This window comes from Podarcis cretensis (genome assembly GCF_951804945.1).
Source record: "Podarcis cretensis genome assembly, chromosome: 12".
In the NCBI taxonomy this organism is placed as follows: Eukaryota; Metazoa; Chordata; class Lepidosauria; order Squamata; family Lacertidae; genus Podarcis; species Podarcis cretensis.
Window position 1 is genome coordinate 6964087 of NC_137181.1, and position 22463 is coordinate 6986549.

At 45.6% G+C, this 22463-nt stretch overlaps 1 protein-coding gene across 29 annotated transcripts in view; it reads left to right on the plus strand.

The window, feature by feature from the left end:
* OBSCN (obscurin, cytoskeletal calmodulin and titin-interacting RhoGEF) overlaps positions 1–22463 on the plus strand; it is a 270159-nt gene that overhangs the window by 173074 nt on the left and 74622 nt on the right. For all 29 annotated transcript variants that reach the window (XM_079996236.1, XM_079996263.1, XM_079996261.1 and 26 more), the window contains 15 exons: positions 867–989; positions 1912–2051; positions 3943–4143; positions 5118–5200; positions 5586–5759; positions 7478–7637; positions 8864–8977; positions 11189–11353; positions 13614–13772; positions 14969–15146; positions 15261–15374; positions 16180–16347; positions 18325–18427; positions 18623–18752; positions 19272–19377. In XM_079996236.1, the coding sequence (XP_079852362.1) occupies positions 867–989; positions 1912–2051; positions 3943–4143; positions 5118–5200; positions 5586–5759; positions 7478–7637; positions 8864–8977; positions 11189–11353; positions 13614–13772; positions 14969–15146; positions 15261–15374; positions 16180–16347; positions 18325–18427; positions 18623–18752; positions 19272–19377 (2118 nt within the window). The remainder of the gene's footprint in view (positions 1–866; positions 990–1911; positions 2052–3942; positions 4144–5117; positions 5201–5585; positions 5760–7477; positions 7638–8863; positions 8978–11188; positions 11354–13613; positions 13773–14968; positions 15147–15260; positions 15375–16179; positions 16348–18324; positions 18428–18622; positions 18753–19271; positions 19378–22463) is intronic.

Sequence of the window (22463 nt, forward strand, 5' to 3'; positions counted from 1 at the left end):
TCTGCTGGTTCTGGGGGCGTGGCCTGTTCTATTTAAGGCAGGTGCGGCCGGGGATCTCCCTCTTTTGCCGCTTCCAGCTGTTCCTGTTTCCCACCCTCCCGCCCTTTAAGGTTTTCGTTCCTTGACCTTGCTATGGACCTCGGTTGGTCGCCATTGAGGGGCCTGGTAGTAATTTTTCCACTTGGCAAATTGGCACCAGCCACTTGGTTTTCACCTACCTCATAGCAAATCGTCCCAACTTTCTTGGTATTGGCAGTTAGGCATTGGTTTAGTTCTGTAGATGGAAAAGGGGATGTAGCACCATCACCTGCCCCACATATTGAAGGGTAGTCTATTAAAGGATTCCGGGGGGCGTGGCCCTGTCCAAAGCCTGGGGAGGTGAGGGCCTAAGGCACAACCCCCCTAATTGATGTGCATCAGCAGGACTCCCCCTACTGGTGGTTAACCCTTCCCGGACTTCAAGCGGACGGGCTGAAGTCAGATATAGTCAGTTAGGACCAATGCCTAAGCCAATACTGCTCATCATCTGTAACCAAAAAAGTTATGGCCTTATTTAGCCCATTAACCTTAATAACTGTGTCATGTGTCTTTATTTCCACGGGGGGGGGGGAACTTGCCACGCAATTATGTCAATCATGAATTGTGTCTGTGTTTGCTTCCCTCCTTTATAGAGTCTCTGGCATTCATTGCTAGGGTTCCCAGAAGTGAAAATCCGAAAAAAGTTATTGAGCTTATTTTTTTTTGGGGGGGGGATGTTAAAGTTGTTGAGCCCTAGTCATAGCAGACACTACTGATCGAGATGGGTATAAACAGCTTCCTATGTTCTTATGACTTTACGGCTTAAGTACCTCACTCTTCTTTGACAGGGGAACTTATGGAAGGTGAAGGTGGTCGGAGCCACATTTCACTTGCTGAAGTTGGGACTGAGGAATTCCTCCAGAAACTGACATCGCAGATCACAGAAATGGTATCTGCAAAGATTAGTCAAGGTAACAGCTTGTCTGAGCATGTTGACAGTCAGTTTTCAGTCTGAGACAGAAGCATACATGCCAGACTAGCTCATGTTTATTGGTCACTATCAAAGGCGTCTCATTGGACCTTTTTCAGACACTTTCCTACGCAAATTTCAAAATGCTAGTGTGGAAATCTCAGAATTGGCATTTAGGAAAGAGGAGGCTGGGACTAGTCACAACAATAATTAACAGTCACATCCAACATCAGCCAAGTATTCAGACTGGAAGGTTTAGACTAGTCTTTGCGTTGCTGTTCCTGGATTTGATTTCACTGTGGCTAGTTTGGGGTTTTTAATTGATTTAAAGGCATTTGATTGCTTTTATAGTGCAAGTTCCCTTGAGGACTTGGTTCTATGTTAAGAAGTAGGGTATGAACTAAATGAATGAACAGAAGCATGCTATTTCACAAAACAAAGCAATTATTTGCTAGGAGCGTATTTTATTTTATTTTATTTTTTTATAAATTTTTTATTACTTTTCCAATTTTAAAAAACACAACAGAAATAACATACAAACAAACACATAAATTCATAGTTTCTTAACCTTATTTTCATAAGCCTCTTTTCTCGGACTTCCCCATACCTTCCCTTTTTTGCATCCTTTTTTATTTTTAACAATTATTCAACAACCCTTTTAGCCAATTAAATTTAGATTCATTCTCCTTTTCAATTTCACCCTAAATCAAACAAAATTTACCGCTGTAATTCTACATCTTCCTCTCCCTTAGCATTTTAGCACTCCTCAATTTTATAATAGCTCTTAAGATATATTTTAAACTTCTTCCAGTCTTCTTCCACAGTCTCTTTCTCCTGGTCACGGATTCTGCCGGTCATTTCTGCCAATCCCATAAAGTCAATCACTTTCGCCCGTATTTTAATTGTTTATGTTTCCACTTCAGCCACACTTCAAGTACCGGGAGCCGACAGTGATGATGAATCAAAAACGCCGTCTCCATCCCCACGACACGGCAGGTCCAGGCCTTCCTCGACTGCTCAGGAGTCTTCCTCTGAATCAGATGAGGGGGATGCAAGGGGAGAGGTATAATATTTGCATAAGTGAACTGGATACATGGATGTCAGGGAACTGCCATCGGAAGAACAGGTGGTGGGAGGGCTCCAGGAGGATAGAAGAGATTCAGCAGCAGAAGAGGGAACCAGTAGGGGGGGAGCAGGAGCTTCCAGGGACAGGAAGTCGGAGGGGAGGCTCTGGGACACTTCCAGCGAGAACAGTGAGGAGGTATCAAGGCCCCCTTTAGTGACCCCCACCCCTCGCCGGAAGCTGTCACACAGGGAATCTAGGAGACGCGTTTCCGTCAAGCAGCTTTTATGCTGGAAACGTTTCCGCAAGCGCCCACTGTCGGATTCTACCAGTGACTGACGGAGCCATGTCCAAGGGCTCCGCTCAAGGCAGAGCTTTGCTACGTTAAGCAAACTCCGAGGGACTAATCCTTTTACGCACAAGTAGCTCATTGTCCCATCACAATGCCCAAGGAAAAGTGATTCAGCACAGAACATTCCATGAGTTCCCCAGAATATAAAAAGGCAACTACAGCATTGTTACTCAAACTAGCATTGCAACTGGTGTTGGGCCCAGAGAGTTGAGACCTTTTGACTGCTCCACAGGAATAATATAATGGGTCAACCAAATGCCTCACCTCCCCACCAATCCCAAATGAAGCCAGTTTGCCTTACAGGTTTACATTCCTAGTACAGACTTTCTACCACCAGTTCATAAAGGTGTGTTTTTCATGCAGTGAGGTAATTTGGAAGACTGGTTTTGGGCTTGAGAAACTGGTTGGAAGGAACACGTTTGAGGTGAAAATTGATTCACAATAGAAAGAGCTCCCGATCATGAGATAGTAAATTTTACGTGATGTTGCTCTGTGGCTGGAAGATAGATACCGTTTTGACTAGAAGCAGGCAGCCTATGGATATTCAGACCGCTATTGTTTTTGGTAACCCTCTCGCACTGCCATGTATTTCATTCCAGTAAAAGCAAATTTGGGATTAGCCAAATTACCATCTAGTAGAAGGGTTTGTGGGGACGCAGGTGGCGCTGTGGGTTAAAGCCTCAGCGCCTAGGGCTTGCCGATCGAAAGGTCGGCGGTTCGAATCCCTACGGCAGGGTGCGCTCCCGCTGCTCGGTCCCAGCGCCTGCCAACCTAGCAGTTCGAAAGCACCTCCGGGTGCAAGTAGATAAATAGGGACCACTTACCAGCGGGAAGGTAAACGGCGTTTCCGTGTGCGGCTCTGGCTCTGGCTCTGGCCAGAGCAGTGATGTCACGCTGGCCACGTGACCCGGAAGTGTCTCCGGACAGCGCTGGCCCCTGGCCTCTTAAGTGAGATGGGCGCACAACCCCAGAGTCTGTCAAGACTGGCCCGTACGGGCAGGGGTACCTTTACCTTTACCTTTTTAGAAGGGTTTGTATTAAATGTTCCTGCTTATTTTTTACAGCATCTAGCGCTGCACATTGCTGCAACAAGCAGAAACATTGATAAGTGGTCCACAAAGGCCACCAGTAATTTTCAGTTGAGGGAAAAGGTTGGGAACCGCTGATCTAGCCAATCCTTGCCTGGGTGGGATTTAATCAAGGGCTGAGTCCAGTAGACCAAACTAATGCTCTCTGTATTTCTAGATGCAGCTAGAAGCAGCTGGTTGTGGCAGTCAGTCTCTCTAACGTCACACCAACACTGCACATTGATAGCACATGGCTTCTCCCAAAGAATCCTGGCACCTGTAGTTTGTAAAAGGTGCTGGGAACTGTAGCCCTGTGGAGGGCAAACTATAGTTCCCAGGACTCTTTGGCGGGGGGAGCCATGTAGTTTAAATGTATGGTGTGGATGTGATCTGAATATCAAATAGGCTTTCTTCAAATTGGTGTCCTTTTCCTATAAAAATATATACTGAAATATATACCGTCTTCCTACAGATTTTTGACATCTACATGGTTACAGCAGACTACCTGCCCATGGGTGCTGATCGTGAAACCATCAGCCTGAAGGAAGGACAATACGTGGAAGTCCTGGATTCGGCTCATCCTCTGAAATGGCTAGTGAGGACCAAGCCCACCAAGTCCAACCCATCCAGGCAAGGTTGGGTTTCTCCAGCCTATCTGGATAAGAGGTTAAAGGTGAGAGTCATCCATGTTCGGGTTCTCCAACATCAGATTCCTTTTGCTTGAGATTTCCTCAGGGACGTGCAGACAAGCCAAAGTTGTGTAAACAATTTATCTGACTGTATTGTACATCGCCCCAACCTCTTTGAGGAGGAAGGGTGATATAGTGTTGGACTTTCAGAGGAAGAGAGGAGAACTAGCCCCGCTGTACATTGGGGAGGGCTGAGTGGAGAGAGTCTCTTCCTTTAAATTCCTAGGAGTTTATCTCAGTGAAGACCTTACTTGGAAAATAAATAAGAACCCAGGTGGTTAAGAAAGCCCAACAGAGCCTCCATTTCCTCAGAGTATTGCAGAAGAACGATGTCAATCAACATTTGATGATCTCCTTCTACCGGTCAACAATAGAAAGTGTCCTTTCATACTGCATCGCGGTGTGGGATGCTGGTTTGACATCAACTGATAAGAAGTGCCTACAGAGGGTGGTGAATACAGCACAAGATATCATGGGCTGTCCTGTGAATCCACTGGATGAAATAGCAGAAGAACGTTGCCTCAGGAGAGTGAGGAAAATTCTCAGGGATGATTCACACCCTGGCCGGCAATTTCTTGATCTCCTGCCCTCGGGCAGAAGATATAGAAACATGATTAGTCGCACCACCAGGGTAAAGAACAGCTTCTATCTGTGGGCTGTTAGGCTGCTGAATGAAAAGATAACAACTGACTTTCGGGTTTGGTGGGTGTGCGTCAGTAAACGAGGGGAATTAAGACTAAGAGAGCTGAGTGGGGAGTGCTCGTGTAATCTCACTGTGTACAAGTGACAATAAAGTATTTCAATTTCAATATATAAATATAATAAATAAAAGTAGTTCTAGCTTCTCCTTCATTCAGGATATCGGCGAAGCACACGGCCTGAAGTAACTCCACAAACGTGCTCCCAGTAGATGCAGAAATGACCAGATCTTAAATTTTATTCCCTTTATTATTTTTAGCTGTCTGCTGAGTGGGGCATTCCAGAGGTTCCAGAGTTCCATGGAGAATCAGTTTCAGAGGATGAATATAAAAAGAAGCTGAGGTGAGCACTTCATGAAGGTCCTTCCTGTAAGAGAGGTCCAATTCCATTTGTCTCTACGGGTGGGGTTATGTTATCCATGAACTCTCCACTTTTACTCTGAATTAAAAACCACTTTTGGAGCCATTCCAGAGGGCTGCGTCCAACTAAGTTCTAACACCCTTTGAAATGAATGGACCTAAACCAGTCATGCCCATTAATTTCAGTGGGTCTACTCTGACTAGTGCTGGATACAACCCAGATTGTGCTCTGAATCCAGACTGGGGCACTACACCAGTTTCCTGCCAACTCTCCTTCCCAGATGTTAGTTATCGTGGAAGGAACCATTTTATGGGCTGGAACTGGAGCTACTTCCCTAATGTATTCACCTATTTTCTCTTTCCACCAGCCTCATTATTCAGGACTTGCTGAACACTGAGGAGGAGTTTGTCAAGGACCTAGAGTTCCTCCAGACGCACCACATTCAGTTCACCGAGACCTGCCCTGTCGTCCCTGTGGCTCTTTCCAGTCAGAAGCTCATCATCTTCAGGAACATCACAGACATTACCCACTTCCATTCCATGTATGTATAACTGGGGGGACTGCATGGTCAGTGAGACAGAGGCCCAGCTAGCAGTGAATGTCTGAACTGATAGGCCTTTTTCTAGAGGACGAGCCACTTTGGGAGGAGGCAATTTGGAGACTCAGGGAAATGCTACATATGATTTAAAAAAAAAACCCAAATCAATACAGTGATGGGTCTCTTTCCTGTGAAACCCTGCAGCTTCCTTCTCTGTTTTTATTGCTCTGTGAAGACTTGGCTTTTTAAGGCAGGCTTCTGGTGGAGGCTGACTAGACTATGGGTTCTTCCACACTTCTGCTTGTCCAGCTGCCTCCCCCCAGGAAAACTCGCTTTTTACTGCTGAATTGGAGCAAACGTCAATTGGGTTTTCTATGGATTGATGTTTGCTCTGATTCAGGGGTGAAGAGTGGTAAAGAGTGCATTTTCTCTGGGGCAAGCAGCTGGACAAACAGAAAACCACTCGGGGTCCATGCTTTCCAGCCAAGCAAAGTGTTTTATCCATTGCTATGTTGGAGGGGAGTGAAGGAAACTTTTGTGTGTGATGGCCTGGGATTCGAACTCGGAGGCTGAACCTGAGGATTCCCAGCCTGCACAGGAGTCCCCGCCTCCAGAACCAGCTGAGCCAGGGCTGGGGCTTGAGCCTGAAGGGTCCTCACCTGTGCTGGATCCTCAGGAGCAGACACCAGCTGAATCCACTCTGGCTCCTGAAGTGATGGAGGACCCATTGCCTGCAGGTGCTCCACTCTCAGCCCTGTCAGGGGAAGCTGAGGTTGCCTCTGGGTCTGGTAACCCTCCAGCCTCTCCTGAGCTGCAGAGGCTCAGGGCAGAGAGGCGGAGGGAACTAAGTTCCCGCAGGAGGAGTGCTCGCCTCCAGGCCAGGAGAGGCGAGGCACCTGTGGACTGGGGCCGCCCTATGCCTCAGAGGAGATAAAGGCCAGCCAGCCCAGTCCCAGGTTGTGGGAGCAACATTGTTGGTAGCCTGTTCCTGCCTGCACCCTGTCCTGCTGGAGCTCCTGACCTCACCTGGCTCCCTGCCTTGGACCCAGCTTCAGCTTTGACGGACAGCCACCATACCGCACCCTCAACCTCAGACTGGACTCTGTCCTCGCCGCACAGTTAACCCTTGGGACCAGCACATTGTGGCTCAGTGCAGTTGTGCTCAAGCGGGGATGGCACCTTGAATAAAATATGGGGGGCAAGTAAGCCCCACCCTGTATAATTGATCACATGACACAGTGCACACACACCAATTTAATGGTAATGACCATCAACCTTTTGGGGGGCCCGGCCCCCTCAAATATTTTATTGGGGCAGGGGGTGAAGGCCCCTCTGCCCCTAGGAGTTGACTCCTATGTGCTCAGGTCCTACTTGTAGGCATATGGTTGGCGACTGTGGGAAAAGGTTGCTGAACTACGTGGACCTTTTGCCTGATCCACCAGCCAGGTTTTTCTTACGCTCTTGTGTACTGTTAGTTTAAGGCTGGATTTTTATGAATATTGTAATTGTTGTGTTTCCATTTGCGTTTAGCTGCTTTGAGTTTTCTTTCGGAAATAAAAGCAGATTAGTATTTTGTTAGTGACTAAATTTGCAGCTGTATTGTGCTTATGTCAGCACTGCTGTAAAAACAAACTGTGTATTCTGTTGGTTGGGATGATTCCAACCAGAGTTGAGTTGTTATGGCCATGGTCTTCCGCCTCTCATGACCTTTGTCCCCACAGGACATTCTTCCCAGAGCTTCAGAAATGTGACACTGATGATGACGTAGCTATGTGCTTCATCAAGAATGAGGGGGAATTTGACAGGTACATCCAGTACCTGGTGGGCCGTATACAGGCTGAATCTGTCGTTGTCAGCAAAACTGTTCAGGAGTTCTATAAGGTAAGTATTGCTGGCTACTATAATGCATGCCATTCCCTCTGGGAAACACATTTGAGTATTTGATTGTATCATCTGTTGAATATATAGGGATTAACTTCTGGGTCATGTTTTTGAGTAGTTCAGTAGACCTATTCAGCTCCACTCAGCTTCATGGCTGGGATAGCTGTCCCCTGTCCAGTACCATTAATTCCATTCACTGCACAACTCTATTATAACAGTATTGGTGGATTAATTTAATTGTCAGGCAAGAGATTCTTCAAACCAGATTTAGGTTTGAGTACCTATCCATTCTTAAGGAAATCAGCCCTGAGTGCTCACTGGAAGGACAGATCCTGAAGCTGAGGCTCCACTACTTTGGCCACCTCATGAGAAGAGAACACTTCCTGGAAAAGACCCTGATGTTGGGAAAGCTGGAGGGCACAAGGAGAAGGGGACGACAGAGGACGAGGTGGTTGGACAGTGTTCTTGAAGCTACCAACATGAGTTTGACCAAACTGCAGGAGGCAGTGGAAGACAGGAGTGCCTGGTGTGCTCTGGTCCATGGGGTCATGAAGAGTCGGACACAACTAAATGACTAAACAACAACAACAACAACTAACCTTTGCATTGAAACCTGCCTGGATTCTTCACCTATGTCAAGCATGTCCAAAGTCCATTTTGGGGGCCTAATCTAGCCTGCCGGTTGGTGTAATCTGGCTCCTGTGGCAGTTCATTTCCTAGGGTAAAATCCTAAAAACCCCTCAATAACTTCAATCCTAAAAAAAGCTCAACAACAACTTTGGTTGGCCCTTCACTTCATCAAATCTGGCCCTCTTTGAAAAAAGTTTGGACACCACTGACCTATGCGTATGCTCATTTTCACTTGCACGTTATTGCAAAGGAGAGTGTTCCACCTCCTAAAAACAAGCCCATAAACTTATTGTTTCTTTGTTCACACCAAAGGCCCTGACAGATACATACTGCAATTGATCAGTACATTAGTACAGAAGCTTAAAATTTCAAATATTGCAGCATAGCATAAAAAAATATACAGGGATATGAAAGAACAAACTTGAATTCAAATTAGATATCTGTTTCTCTGCTGAAGCTTATACCTACTTAATCTTATTCATTTTCTCTTTCGCTCCCTGCTTGCCAGATGTTTGCAAAGCAGCCAAGACTTTTAAATGGCGATATGAGTTCTGACAGCCTGAAAAATCTTGACCGTTGTTTTTTTCCTTGCGCAGCGATATATAGAGGGAACATATTCTGCTGACTCATCTCAGCCCCCAGTGCTTCCTCTGCAGCATTATCTAGAGAGACCGATAAACAGGATCCAGAAGTATCAAACTGTAATTAAGGTCAGGAGCATTTCCTTTTAATTCTTGGTGTCATTGTTTCGGGTGGGTGTGGGTAGGCAAATATTTCTCTCTCTTAGCTTGACTTGACACCTGTTTATTATTTTGGTTTCACCGAGATTATTCATAATTTAGTCGTCACCAGCTTGTTTCTGGTTCAGCATTGATCACAATCTAAGTCAGTTTACCAAATTCCTGAGGCTTGAACAACTCCCAGGGGCAAACCAGTAAGAGTAATGAAACCTTACAAGTTAGACAGATTAATGGAGGAAAAGGATATTGATGACCACTAGCCATGATGACTATGCTCTGCCTCCACAGTTGCTTCTAAATACCAGTTGCTGGAAACCACAAGAGGGCAAAGTTTGTTCATGCTCAGAACCTGTTTCTGGGCTTCCCATAGGCATCAGGTTGGTCACTGTGCAACCAGGATGCTGAATTAGATGGACCATTGGCCTGATTAAGCAGGCTTGTCTTACATTCTTATAGCATTACAAAGTGGCAAGCTTTCTCTTTTCCACAGGGAAAGCTAGCAAACAAATCTGCACCAGTCAATTCATGGAATCATAGATTTGTAGAGTTGGAAGGACCCTGAAGCTCACCTAGTCCAACTCCCTGCAGTGCAGGGATTTACAACTGTCCCATCTGGGGATTGAACCTGAAACCTTGGCATTACCAGCACCACACTCTGACCCAGCAGTTCCCAAACTTTTTGAGTCACAGAGCACTTTTCAGGAGAAAAAATTGTCGCGGAGCACTGTTATGCCAAAGGCATTAGGTGACAAGAAACACGAGCTAAGATGTCAAGGGGTAAGAAACAGAGAATTACAGCTGTAACTAAAAAAGTAAAGGAAATTTAATGAAAGGGAATCAAGATAAATTGACCAAAGGGTTGCTAAATAACCATAAAACAAGGATGCAGGGATGGGGAGGTATGGGGAAGTCGAAGGAAAGAAGGTGTATGAAAATACAATTATGAAGTTATACTTGTTTAAATGTTTTGTATGTTTTTGTTTTGTGTTTTGTTTCTATTATGTGTCTGAAAAATGAATAAAAATTATTTTTTTAAAAAAAAAGAAACACGAGCTTTTAATAAGCAATAGAAACTTCCCAGATAATTCTGGAAAAGCGTCAAAGCTAACAATCAGAACTGAAAGAGTACTTACAGAGGAGACAAGGTTAGCGTCGTGCTAGTGCGTTTCTCTGTCTGTGTGCTTCAATGATGTTCTTGATGTTTTGTGGGGTTCCGAGAAGGTGCCGGTGGGCAAAACTGAGGTGATGCATGACATGCACTTTGGTCTATAATACAATGGTAAAGGTAAAGGGTAAAGGTAAAGGGACCCCTGACCATTAGGTCCAGTCGTGGCCGATTCTGGGGTTGCAGCGCTCATCTCGCTTTATTGGCCAAGGGAGCCGGCGTACAGCTTCTGCTAGGTTGGCAGGAGCAGGGACCAAGCAACGGGAGTTCACCCTGTTGCCGGGATTCGAACCACCGACCTTATGGTCGGCAAGTCCTAGGCTCTGTGGTTTAACCCACAATGCCACCCGCGTCCCTAATACAGTGGTACCGTGGGTTAAAAACTTAATTCGTTCCGGAGGTCCTTTCTTAACATGAAACTGTTCTTAACCTGAGGTACCACTTTAGCTAATGGGGCCTCCCGCTGCCACCGCGCCACTGCTGCACAATTTCTGTTCTCATCCTGAAGCAAAGTTCTTAACCCAAGGTACTATTTCTGGGTTAGCGGAGTCTGTAACCTGAAGCGTCTGTAACCCAAGGTACCACTGTACTTGCTATCTACACTGCTTCACAGCATACTGCTGGAGATAAATAATTTCTACCCAATATTTACCTATACACAGTTCAAGGCCACACAAATTCACAATTTTGAGATCTTGTCACATTTATTTTATTTATTTTTCGTTCCAATCTCTTCATGGAGAACTTAGAGATGCTTCACAGAGTTCCAAGTGCTCCACAGAGCACAGTTTGGGAACCAATAGTTCTAACCAACTGAGTTATCCCGGCAAACATCCACCAGAGATGAGAGTAGATGGGGTGTGCTCCTGAAAAAGTTATTCTTTCACATTCATTGGGATTGCCTAGAATTCTTTTTTTCCAGTTAAATAGTGATTTGTTAGAAGATGCCTTGTTGAAAGTATTCATAAATTGGTAGACACAGATCATGCCAGCGGTGTAATTTTATGTATTTGCAGGAGCTAATTCGAAACAAAGCAAGGAACAGTCAAAACTGTGCGCTGTTGGAGCAGGCATATGCCATTGTGTCTGCCCTCAACAGACGAGCAGAAAACAACCTACACGTGTCGCTCATTGAGAACTATCCAGGCACCCTAGAAATCCTAGGGGAGCCCATCCGACAGGTACTGGAAGGCAAAGAGTCTCGTTCTGATCTTGTCTAATAGATATCAGAGAGTTGTGTTTATTATATATTTTGGCTCCTCGCATTGAGCCACCAGAGACGCTGGATTTATATTAATTATTGCTCTAAGCACTTTGCTTTGACAAGGTTAATGTCCATTGCTTTGTGAATCAACCCTGTATCAAACAAGTATTCTCCAGGTATTTCCTAGATTATGTGAAAGTTCACATTTTCCCCCCAATCCTGCTTGCTACTGTTGCTTCCTCTATCTGCTGCTGCTCTGGCACCATTCTCCCTCTTCTTCTTATTGCTTCTGGTTGGATTAGTGCAGAGGTTTTGAACCTTTTTGAGTCCATGGCTCCCTTGACCAACTACAATCTTTCTGTGGCACCCATGGGGGCTCAGGTGCCCAGTTATGTCAACCCTCGCCTGCAGAACTGGCAGCTTCTCACCCTTTTTCGAACACCCTCCCTTCTTGTGCTGGGCCCGGGGGTAACCTGAGAAACGCAGTCCAGGACCGGACCAGAATCCGAAGGTTCCGCTAGGAGTCAGTCAGACAGGGCCAAGGCAGGACACGAGGCAGGAAACCAGGCGAGGACAGGTACAGGACCTCAGGCAGGATCTGGCATACAGCAATGTTGCTCCTGCAACCTGGGGCGAGGTCCGACAGCCTTTTATCTTTGTCGGGGTAGCAGCTGGTCCTGATCCCCCGGTGACTCACCTCCCTGTCTCGCCCGAAGGCGAGCACTCCTCCTGCGAGTACTCAGGTCTCTCCTTCTCTCAGACCTTAGTCTCTGCAGCTCGGGAGATGTCGGTGGGTTACTAGACCCAGGGGCCGCCTCAGCCTCCCCTGACCCAACCGGTAGTGGAGCAGCTGTAAGTGATGGCACAGCTGGAGGCAACAAGGTCATCCCCGCATCTGGAGCCAGGGCAGGCTCAGGCCTCTGACTTGGCCCAGCTGGTGTTTGTTGCAGGGGAACCTGTGCATACTGGGACTCTTCAGGATCAGGCTTCAGACTTGGTTCAGATAATGCCTGAGGCAAAGGATCTGGTGCAGACTGAGACTCCTCTGGTTCCGAGTCCGAGCCCGAGCCCCAGGCCATCACACTTGCTGAGTGTTCTCTCAGCCTCCTCTCGTTTCCCCTCTCCTTGGGAGTCCTTTGGGCAGCCACTGTTGCCACCCTTGGTCTCTGAGCCACCCAACCGCACCCCAGAGAGAGGTGCCTCCTCGCACTCCCCCACAGGGGCCTGGGGCATGTCTGTCCATTCCCAACAGCAAGGGCTGGCTGCGGCTTCCTCACCTGCTTGCTTTCTTACTCCGAGACCGTCTCATCTCCTGGTAACCAGCACCCCCTGACCAGCCCCAGAGGCACCATTCACCTGGTGAGCTTGTAGCCAGGGCTGCTGCAACAAACAGCTGTACAAGCCTTTGGGAGGCAGAAATGCAAGAGGGCATCAGAAGAGAGAGGGAAGGAAAGGGGGACAGAGGCCAGTGTTACCTGTGGCACCCCTGACCACCACTCAAGGCACCCCAGGGTGCCACAGCACACTGGTTGAAAACCACTGGATTCGTCTTAGGGGCAATTCCAGCCAATCGGGGATCATATAGTGACCGTCATGATATCACAAATCTACATAGCCAATCAGTTCTGGTGATAGGAGGTAGTCACTGAGGCCGGCAAAATCAACTGAAAGTGTGTGCTTCCTGAAAATGTGACTTACGAAGCAATCGCTCGAAAATTGCTGAAGGAAAACAATACTTTTGTAACAAAAAAAATTCCCCCTCCTTTTGGCTGAGCTCTGCTTTTTATAACATACACTTCATTATTTACCTAATGCATTATATTTTTTGAAATTAGCACAACTGATGGTGTTGTTTCTAACACATGCATGCGCATCAGTATGTTTGCATTATTATATCTATTTGTCACTACATTTTTGGGTCTCAAATTGATTTAACATTTAAAAATAAATGTCCGAGTGCTATTCAGACACCTAATGATATAGACAGTGCATATATTTTCTGTCTATGCTCACACAGGAAAAATGTCTTGTGGAAGGTAACCATGGGTATATAAGGGGAACCTCACATGTTCCTGCTTGAGTTTAAGACATAGAGCTTTTCATCTTTTTGGAGTTTTGGAGAACAAAACCGAAGCACCAAAACAAAACATTATATGGAACACAAGCAGAATTGCCCAGAGAAGGAGGGTTCTGGTCTGTAAAAGACCAACTTGGCTAAATTTTGCTTTTCGTTCCAGGGCCAGTTCATTGTCTGGGAAGGGGCACCTGGTGCCAGAATGGCTTGGAAGGGTCACAAGAGACATGTCTTCCTCTTCAAGAATTATATCTTGGTTTGCAAGCCCAAACGAGACACCAAGACAGATACTTACAGCTACATCTTCAAGAATATGATGAAGGTTTGACCATTAGGTTCTTTATTTGACAACAAGATTCCCACTTCCTCTCCCTTTACCTGCCCAGGTCAAGCTGTCTGCCAGGAAAACATTGCATTGCTCTTTACAGTAGCATTTAATTTCAAATATAGTAGCAAGAAGGAAAAAAAAATGTAATAATAAGTTAAATTGTGCATTAAAATGCATATATCAGTGAAAACAGCATACCAAAATGCCTTATTTCAGGGGAAATTGCTTTGCAATAAATGTATTTAGGCAAAATTGCAAACAAATGTGTATACAGTGGTACCTCTGGTTACAAACTTAATTCGTTCTGGAGGTCCGTTCTTAACCTGAAACCATTCTTAACCTGAGGTACCACTTTAGCTAATGGGGCCTCCCACTGCCAACGCATGATTTCTGTTCTCATCCTGAGGTAAAGTTCTTACTTAATCCAAGGTACTACTTCCGGGTTAGCGGAGTCTGTAACCTGAAGTGTTTGTAACCTGAGGTGTTTGTAACCCAAGGTACCACTGTATTAGGAGGAATTTGCAGTAAAATACTAATGGCTTTTTTGTGAAAATTTCCCTCCCTTTCCCTCTCCTGATACAATCCTTCAAAAAGAAAAAGTCCCTCTACAGCAATAGTAAAAATTACAATAGTAAAAGAAAAAAAAGATCTAATTGATGCAAACAGGGTTGTTTTTTTGCTCATTTGTTTTTACTATCATTATTTGCTAAGGACCACTGCAAAAGAAGGAAGGGTCAAAGCTCCACTCTTACATGCTGTGGTCTCAGTCCTGATCACTTCCCTGACTTGATTTAATTTTAAAAACCAAACAAAACACAGTGACATTTCTTCAAACAACACTTTTAAACTAATGCGCCTGTAGGTCCTTAGTGCATAGATTGAGCTTGAGACCTCATAGATGATATGCCTCTTTATAAAATAAAAAAATTCCTTCCAGTAGCACCTTAAAGACCAACTAAGTTAGTTCTTGGTATGAGCTTTCGTGTATCTGAAGAAGTGTGCATGCACACGAAAGCTCATACCAAGAACTAACTTAGTTGGTCTTTAAGGTGCTACTGGAAGGAATTTTTTTATTTTGTTTTGACTATGGCAGACCAACACGGCTACCTATCTGTAAATGCCTCTTTATGTTCTGCAATAAATGAGAAGATATTTCAAATGGCTTTTAACATCACCCTCTGACTACCCAGCTACCAAACATAGACGTGAATGATCTTGTGGAAGGAGATGACCGGGCCTTTGAGATTTGGCATGAGCGGGAAGACTCAGTCCGCAAATATCTGTTTCAAGCCAGGACCGTCATCATCAAGAACTCCTGGGTGAAGGAAATTTGTGGCATTCAGCAACGCATCAGCCTCCCTGTTTGGGGTAAGTACAACTGAGTCTGTCCCACATCTGCACTGGCTGATATTCCCCTTCTTCAGCTTTTCCTTATCCAGCTTTCCAGTGAATAGCACTTATTTTAAATCTGTTCACTTCCAGATCCGCCAGAGTTTGAGGAAGAACTGGCTGACTGTACTGCTGAACTTGGTGAAACTGTCAAATTAGCCTGCAGAGTAACAGGCACACCCAAGCCAGGTGTCAGCTGGTATAAAGGTATAAGCATCCTTAGCTTCCTGTAATGTAGGTCAAAATCAATCTCCAAATTTTATTTGGTTTAACCATTCAGCAACAATATTAAAGTGGTCAATGAATCAGTTTCCTACCCTGGTTGAGACCCCACCTCCCTGTGGACTGTCTTGCCAGAGTGGTGCATGCTCTAGTTATCTCCCGCTTGGACTACTGCAATGCGCTCTACGTGGGGCTACCTTTGAAGGTGACCCGGAAACTGCAATTAATCCAGAATGCGGCAGCTAGACAGGTGACTGGGAGCGGCCACCGGGACCTCATAACACCAGTCCTGAGAGATCTGCATTGGCTCCCAGTATGTTTCTGAGCACAATTCAAAGTGTTGGTGCTGACCTTTAAAACCCTAAATGGCCTCGGTCCTGTATACCTGAAGGAGCGTCTCCACCCCCATCATTCAGCCCTGACACTGAGATCCAGCGCTGAGGGCCTTCTGGTGGTTCCCTCATTGCAAGAAGTGAGGTTACAGGGAACCAGACAGAGGGCCTTCTCGGTAGTGGCGCCTGCCCTGTGGAACGCCCTCCCTTCAGATATGAAGGAAATAAGCAGCTATCTTCTCTTTAAAGGACATCTGAAGGCAGCCCTGTTTTAGGGAAGTTTTTAATATTTAATGCTGTATTGTTTTTAACATTTGATTGGCTGGGGAAACTCAGCCAAATGGGTGGGGTATAAATAATATATTATTATTATTATTATTATTATTATTATTATTATTATTATCCTAAATGCAGCAACTATGATTGCTGAAGGCCTTTTTCTTTGCTTAATTTTGAAGATGGCAAACCTGTGGAGGTGGATCCCCATCACATCATCATTGAAGATCCTGACGGCTCCTGCACATTGATCCTTGACAACCTGACGGGTGTTGACTCAGGGCAATACATGTGCTTTGCTGCAAGCCCAGCTGGCAACGCCAGCACCCTGGGAAAGATCCTTGTCCAAGGTAAAAGGTCTTTCAGTTTCAAATAGGACTAAATGCCTGTTGAGCACTACGCACTAAACCACAGAGCAGAGAGATATTGTTGTCCTTATTTATTAAGGTAAAGGTAAAGGGACCCCTGACCATTAGGTCCAGTTGTGGCCAACTCTGGGGTTGCGGCACTCATCTTGCTTTATTGGCCGAGGGAGCCAGCGTACAGCTTCTGGGTCATGTGGCCAGCATGACTAAGCCACTTCTGGCGAAACCAGAGCAGCTCACGGAAACGCCGTTCACCTTCCCACCGGAGCGGTACCTATTTATCTACTTGCACTTTGACGCACTTTCGAACTGCTAGGTTGGCAGGAGCAGGGACCGAGCAACGGGCGCTCACCCCGTCGCGGGGATTCGAACCGCCGACCTTCTGATTGGCAAGTCCTAGGCTCTGTGGTTTAACCCACAGCGCCACCCGTGTCCCTATGCTTACTTATTGCATTTGCCTTATTACCTTTACCCATGGATCTCCCATTGACTTTGCTCTTTGGCTTGGTTTCCATGGCACATGAAAGCAAACCTTAGTCTTCGCAGGAAGGTGTGGTTTCCCAGAGTGGAGCTTACAGCTGCTTTGGTCCTGTCTGGTTCTTTTTGCTCTCGTATCACTCTGTGCTAAGCCAAGTTTCATCTTAGCATGTTGTGTGAACCAGGATGTGTGGTTAAGGTCTTTCCTCAGTAACCAGGGTTGTACCATGAATGAGCCGAGCTATGGACCACAGCTTTTCATATACAGATAGATAGATAGATAGATGATAGATAGAGAGATAGATAGATAGATAGACAGTGTTTTTTTAAAATAATCTTTATTAATTTAAATTACACACATATACAAAGAATTTGCAGTCTCATACCACAAAAAGAAAATTAAGAAAAAAGAAAAGAAGAAAATACAGAAAATACAGAAAAAAGAAAGAAAAAGCAGATTTACATGCATAAAAAAATTAATCTTCCTAATTAATACTTAAATAAACACTTAAATAAAAAAGACTTCTGAAAAAACGAGTCTTCCAATCTTTCTCAACACAGACAGTGTTCTTAACTCGTTCTTAACTGCAGTGTTCTTAACTAATTTACACCCACCTGTTCCTAAGTCAGTATGTGCCTTCAGGATCAGGTTTTCTGAGAAGCTGCCTTTCCCCTTATATCCCCCCCTCTCTTTTTTTTAACCCTGTGAAAAGGGGAACTGTTACTCAAGCACTTTCTTTTAGCGTCATGGCACCAGTCTGCTAACATTATCTTCCCCTGGCAGGGAAGCTTTTGAGGTTTTTGACATTTGAAAACCATGTTCTCCCGAATTTGGCAGCGGTGCTATAACCCCATTTACATGGGAGCAAGCCCTGCTGAGTTCATGGGGTTTACTTCTAGGTAGACAGATTGCACTTTTAGTCTAAACCCGTTGTAACGGTTCTAAGGGGGTTGCTCGTGCGTAAGTTGCCGCCACTCCTGGCTAGGTTGCCTGGTTGAACCCTTTCTCTCTGGACAGCCTTGCACTCATGGCTGTCTCAGTCGCTGGCAGAATCCGTCAGTGGGCGTTTCTTAAACTTCTTCCAGCAAAGAAGTTCTTGGACGCCAAGTCTCCTCCTACTCTCCCTGTGTGGAAGTCTTCTGCGCAGGGAGGGTGTGGGCAGCGGAGGACCCGTGCTCTCCCCACTGGTCTCCGGTGAAGAGTCCTTGAGCCTCCTCTCCGATTCCCCCATCTGCTCCCCTTCACCCCTGGTGTTACGCTGATTTCCTTCCCCAGCAGATGGGCTGCCTCTCTCCCTGCTGGGACCCTCTCCGGCATCGCTCTGGAGCCTTCCCTCCGCCTCTGGCTCCGATGGCAGTTCCCTGACACCCATGTAGCCATGGCTGCCTGTGATTGGCTAGGCTTCATGATGCAGTTCAGGACATCCAGTCCATGCCTTCCATCATGTGGTTTCAGACTTCATCAGGTTTCTTTTTTCTTTCTAGTGCCTCCTCGGTTTGTAAACAAGGTTAAGTACGCATATTACGCTGATGGCGAAGATGCACAGTTTACATGCACCATTGAAGGAGCACCTTATCCACAGATAAGGTAAGGAAGGAAACCACATTCAGTTCCTTCTCTGCAACTGATGGTGCGATTTCCATTTCTGGCCTCTACTGAGCATGTGGGTTGTAGGAATTTCGGCTCCTACTTCCAATGGAATTCCCTGACACCTCTACTTCTGGGATGTCATCCGATGTCTTATTACGGTCTACTAGCTCTCAATCTTTCTTTCCTCAACAGGTGGTATAAAGATGGAGATCTGTTGACAGACCCAAATAAACACCAAAGCTTTAGTGAACCCCGGAGTGGCGTCATAGTTCTTGTAATCAAAAACGCCTGTAAGGATGACGTGGGCTTCTATGAATGTGAGGTGAGCATCTCACACCTTTCTGAATTTGTTTGCATTATTGTTGCAATGCAGGAATTTAATTCAGATGGCGCGGGTAAAAACGATCTCCTGTAGACTTATTTGGGAGTGAGCCACACTGAAGTCAGTGGGATTTAGGGCCAAAATTAAAGATTCATTGGGAGATGCATAATCTGATTTCTTTCATTTTTTAAAAAAAGTTAAGTCACCTGGGGGGTTGGACGAGATTGTAGCACTACAGGAATTTTGTTGTTTGTTTTGTCCCCCGCCCCCCCCCCCCCGGTTCTATTATTCCCAATTAAAACGTGTGCTCTGTTGAGGAAAACATACAAAAGTCCCGTACATCAAAATATAGGACAGAGAAAAGGAGTTTAGACCTCTTCTTCCAATTCCATGGCCCTAATCTCTCCACCCCCAGGGATGGATCTTGGTAATATGGTGCCCTGACACACAGGAGTTAGTTTATCTTCTTTATCCAGAAATTCTCACGCATTCTAACTGATCTTGCACACTTTCCTTTAGCTGGTAAACAGATTAGGGACAGCAAAGAGCGGTGCTCAGCTTTACCACCAGAGTGCAGCAGCATTGGCTCAGGAGAGGAGGCCGGATCAAGCCATTACAATTGAAGGTATGGCTGGGTTTGTTTGTTTTTCCGCTCTGTGATAATGCCATTAAATCCCTGTTGCCATGAAGTCATGCTCGGAAGTGCTGAATGAATGCACTGTCTTACCTCAGAAGCGGATATGTTCACATTACTTGCCTGAGTGCACAGATTTTCTTGATAGCATAACTGTTCTGTGTGAAGCATTTCACCTTGTTGTTGCTCTGCGCATTGAGCACAGAGGGCTGTTTGAGGTGGGAACAGGGGAAAGTGACAGGTTTAGATTAACGTGGAAGAGCTCGGAATCTATGGTGTGTCAGCTCTGAAGGTAGATTGCTGTGTCAGAACCATTGAGGAAAGTCAACAGAAGTTAGGACAGGGTGGCCAAAGTAGCAGCCTCCAGAGGTTGCTGAACGACAGCTCCCATCAGCCTTAGCTAGCTTGACCAATGGTCAGAGATTATGGAAGTTGGAAGTCCAGCAACATCTGGAGGAAATTGCTTTGGCTACTCCGAGCTGAAAGAGTGTCACCATTGGCCCAGTATGTTGTCACTGACATCATTCTTATTAGCTACGTATAGTACATCCTAGAGAATCTTACTCAATTTCTGTCGTACATGATTGAGACTTGTGACTCTCAACTCTGAGACTCCCCTGGATGTGCTGTTGTTGTTGCTGCCGCCTTTGACATATTCCTAAGGTGATGTACAACATATAATGAAAACAGCGAAAAGCCTGTTTAGAACCGGTGCGAAAAAACAACAGAAGGCGAAATTAAAAAGCAATGCAAAGTGGCAGAGGCCTGTTCATCCAGCTGGTAAAGCAATAACGAAAACTCTTGCTCCACCAAACTCCTACACGGCACAATACGAATGTGTCCTCAAGGGCAGTCAACATGCGCCAACTTAGCAAATAAGGAATGATTGTAATATTCATCCGTTAGTGTGCCATGTTCCTTGTGAGAGGTTTGGCTCAGTTCTCATATCTGAAGTGAATTTTCAAAAGCCCACCCTGATTCATCTCCTGAGGCGAAATGGGAATTCCTGCCCTGCCCACTGCTGCTGCTGCCACACTCTGGTTCTTGCAGAATTCAGCAGGAGCTGGGATGCTCCTGCAAGTATTACCCCTCGCTTGGCTTTTCTGCCCGAGTGTGAGGAAGATGAGTAGCAACACTGTGCACCTCTCAGTGGTGGAGGCAGTGGTGTACCCCATAAGATACCTCTGTAAAAAGGTAAAGGGACCCCTGACCATTACGGTAGGTCCAGTCGTGGCCGACTCTGGGGTTGCGGTGCTCATCTCGCTTTATTGGCCGAGGGAACCGGCGTACAGCTTCTGGGTCATGTGGCCAGCATGACTAAGCCGCTTCTGGCGAACCAGAGCAGCGCATGAAAACGCTGTTTACCTTCCCACCAGAGCGGTACCTACTTATCTACTTGCACTTTGATGTGCTTTCAAACTGCTAGGTTGGCAGGAGCAGGGACCGAGCAACAGGAGCTCACCCCGTCGTGGGGATTCAAACCACCGACCTTCTGATCGGCAAGTCCTAGGCTCTGTGGTTTAACCCACAGCGCCACCTGCATCCAAGATACCTCTGTATTATCCCCATATTACTGATTAGGCTTCCTCTGGAGGAGAATAGCTTGCCTAGGACCACCTCATGGCTGCAATAACATTTTACACTGGGGACTAGGGCTCCGTATCTGCAAGCTTAGTGGGGCTATGTAGTGAGAGCCACTGCTAAAGACCTGCAAGAGCACCAGTTAGGTTGAGAGCAGCATATGACCTCCGTTGACCTTCCAAAGAAGTCTCTTCTTCCTCTTGGGCCACCACCATTGCTAGCAGACTGGAGTGCTCAGAAACTGCTCTATACTCTCTCTGTGATTTCTGTCCAGCTTTCTCTGCCTCTTGGTGCAGGAGACTTCAGAAATCTCAACAGGCCTTTGCCCACTTGCCTGATTGGGCTGGCTTTCGACAGCACGTATTACAGGGCAGGGAATTTGTTGTGATGTCCCAATCCAGAACATGTTCCTGACCGGGATGAGGACCCCACAGCACTTTTCTGAAAGCCAGCCGTCTGTATGGTTCCTATGGTGCCCCTGAACGTGCTTTTCGACAGGAACACATGCTAGACCAGAGCTTCATGGCTGCTTTTCTTCAAAATGTAAAATTTGTAGCCTGTTAAAAAGTGCCTATGAACAGCAGATCTCCCTCCTTTCTATAGAAGAATGCCTTGCCATTTTGTGATTATTTTGTTTTTTAATCTTATTTTTAGTTGTATGATGTGTGCTTGGTGGCTCGCATCTGTCCTGATTTCAAAAACAGCAGCATGCAATTCCCTCTGCAGCAAGGCTGCACCCACCCACTGCATGCAATCTGTATATTGCATGCTAACCTTTGGATCAGAACTTACAGGTCTACCCTGCAAAGGCTAAAGTACAGTCGCAACATGCTTTGACTGGTTGTACAAATAAACTCCAGAAACATACTGTGGTTTTTATTGGCAAGCAAATGTGCCTACTTCATTATTATGATGGAAAGCTTTGTTTTTGTCTCATCTCACTAGCTCTGTGTTTCTTCTTAGTACCGGTTGTTCTTTAATTGGTTCTTCATAAGCGTATTGGCAGACGATGAGAATTAGATATATTTTGGTGGCTCTTTAAAGGAAGTTTGGTTAAGGTAATCACACTTTGCCTTCCCACACAGTTAATTTTGAACGCATTTTCCTGTGGTCTATCCAGAATTGCAGATACTGTTATAACATACGTGTCAGTCATTTATCCAGATGCAAGGACTGGAGCTTTTGGTTGCAATTCCTGACGGTTGATTTGTTGTTTTAGTGACCATGGTAGTGGTTGTTTTCAAAATACAAATGCATGAGGATCTGTTTAGATTTTCTGTTGGTCAGGATGTTTCAAATAACAGGCTTTTGGTGTTTGACTATTTTAGCAGTGCCGGTCTTCAAAGTTGTTGATTCATTGTAAACGGATAAATGAATTGAAATATTGTTTCCTGGAGGCATAACTTACTTTACTTTTTCAGCTATGACTATCTTTTAAAATATAAATTACTGTAAGTTTCATATTATGCATATTGGAAAATGTTTTCTATCCCTCG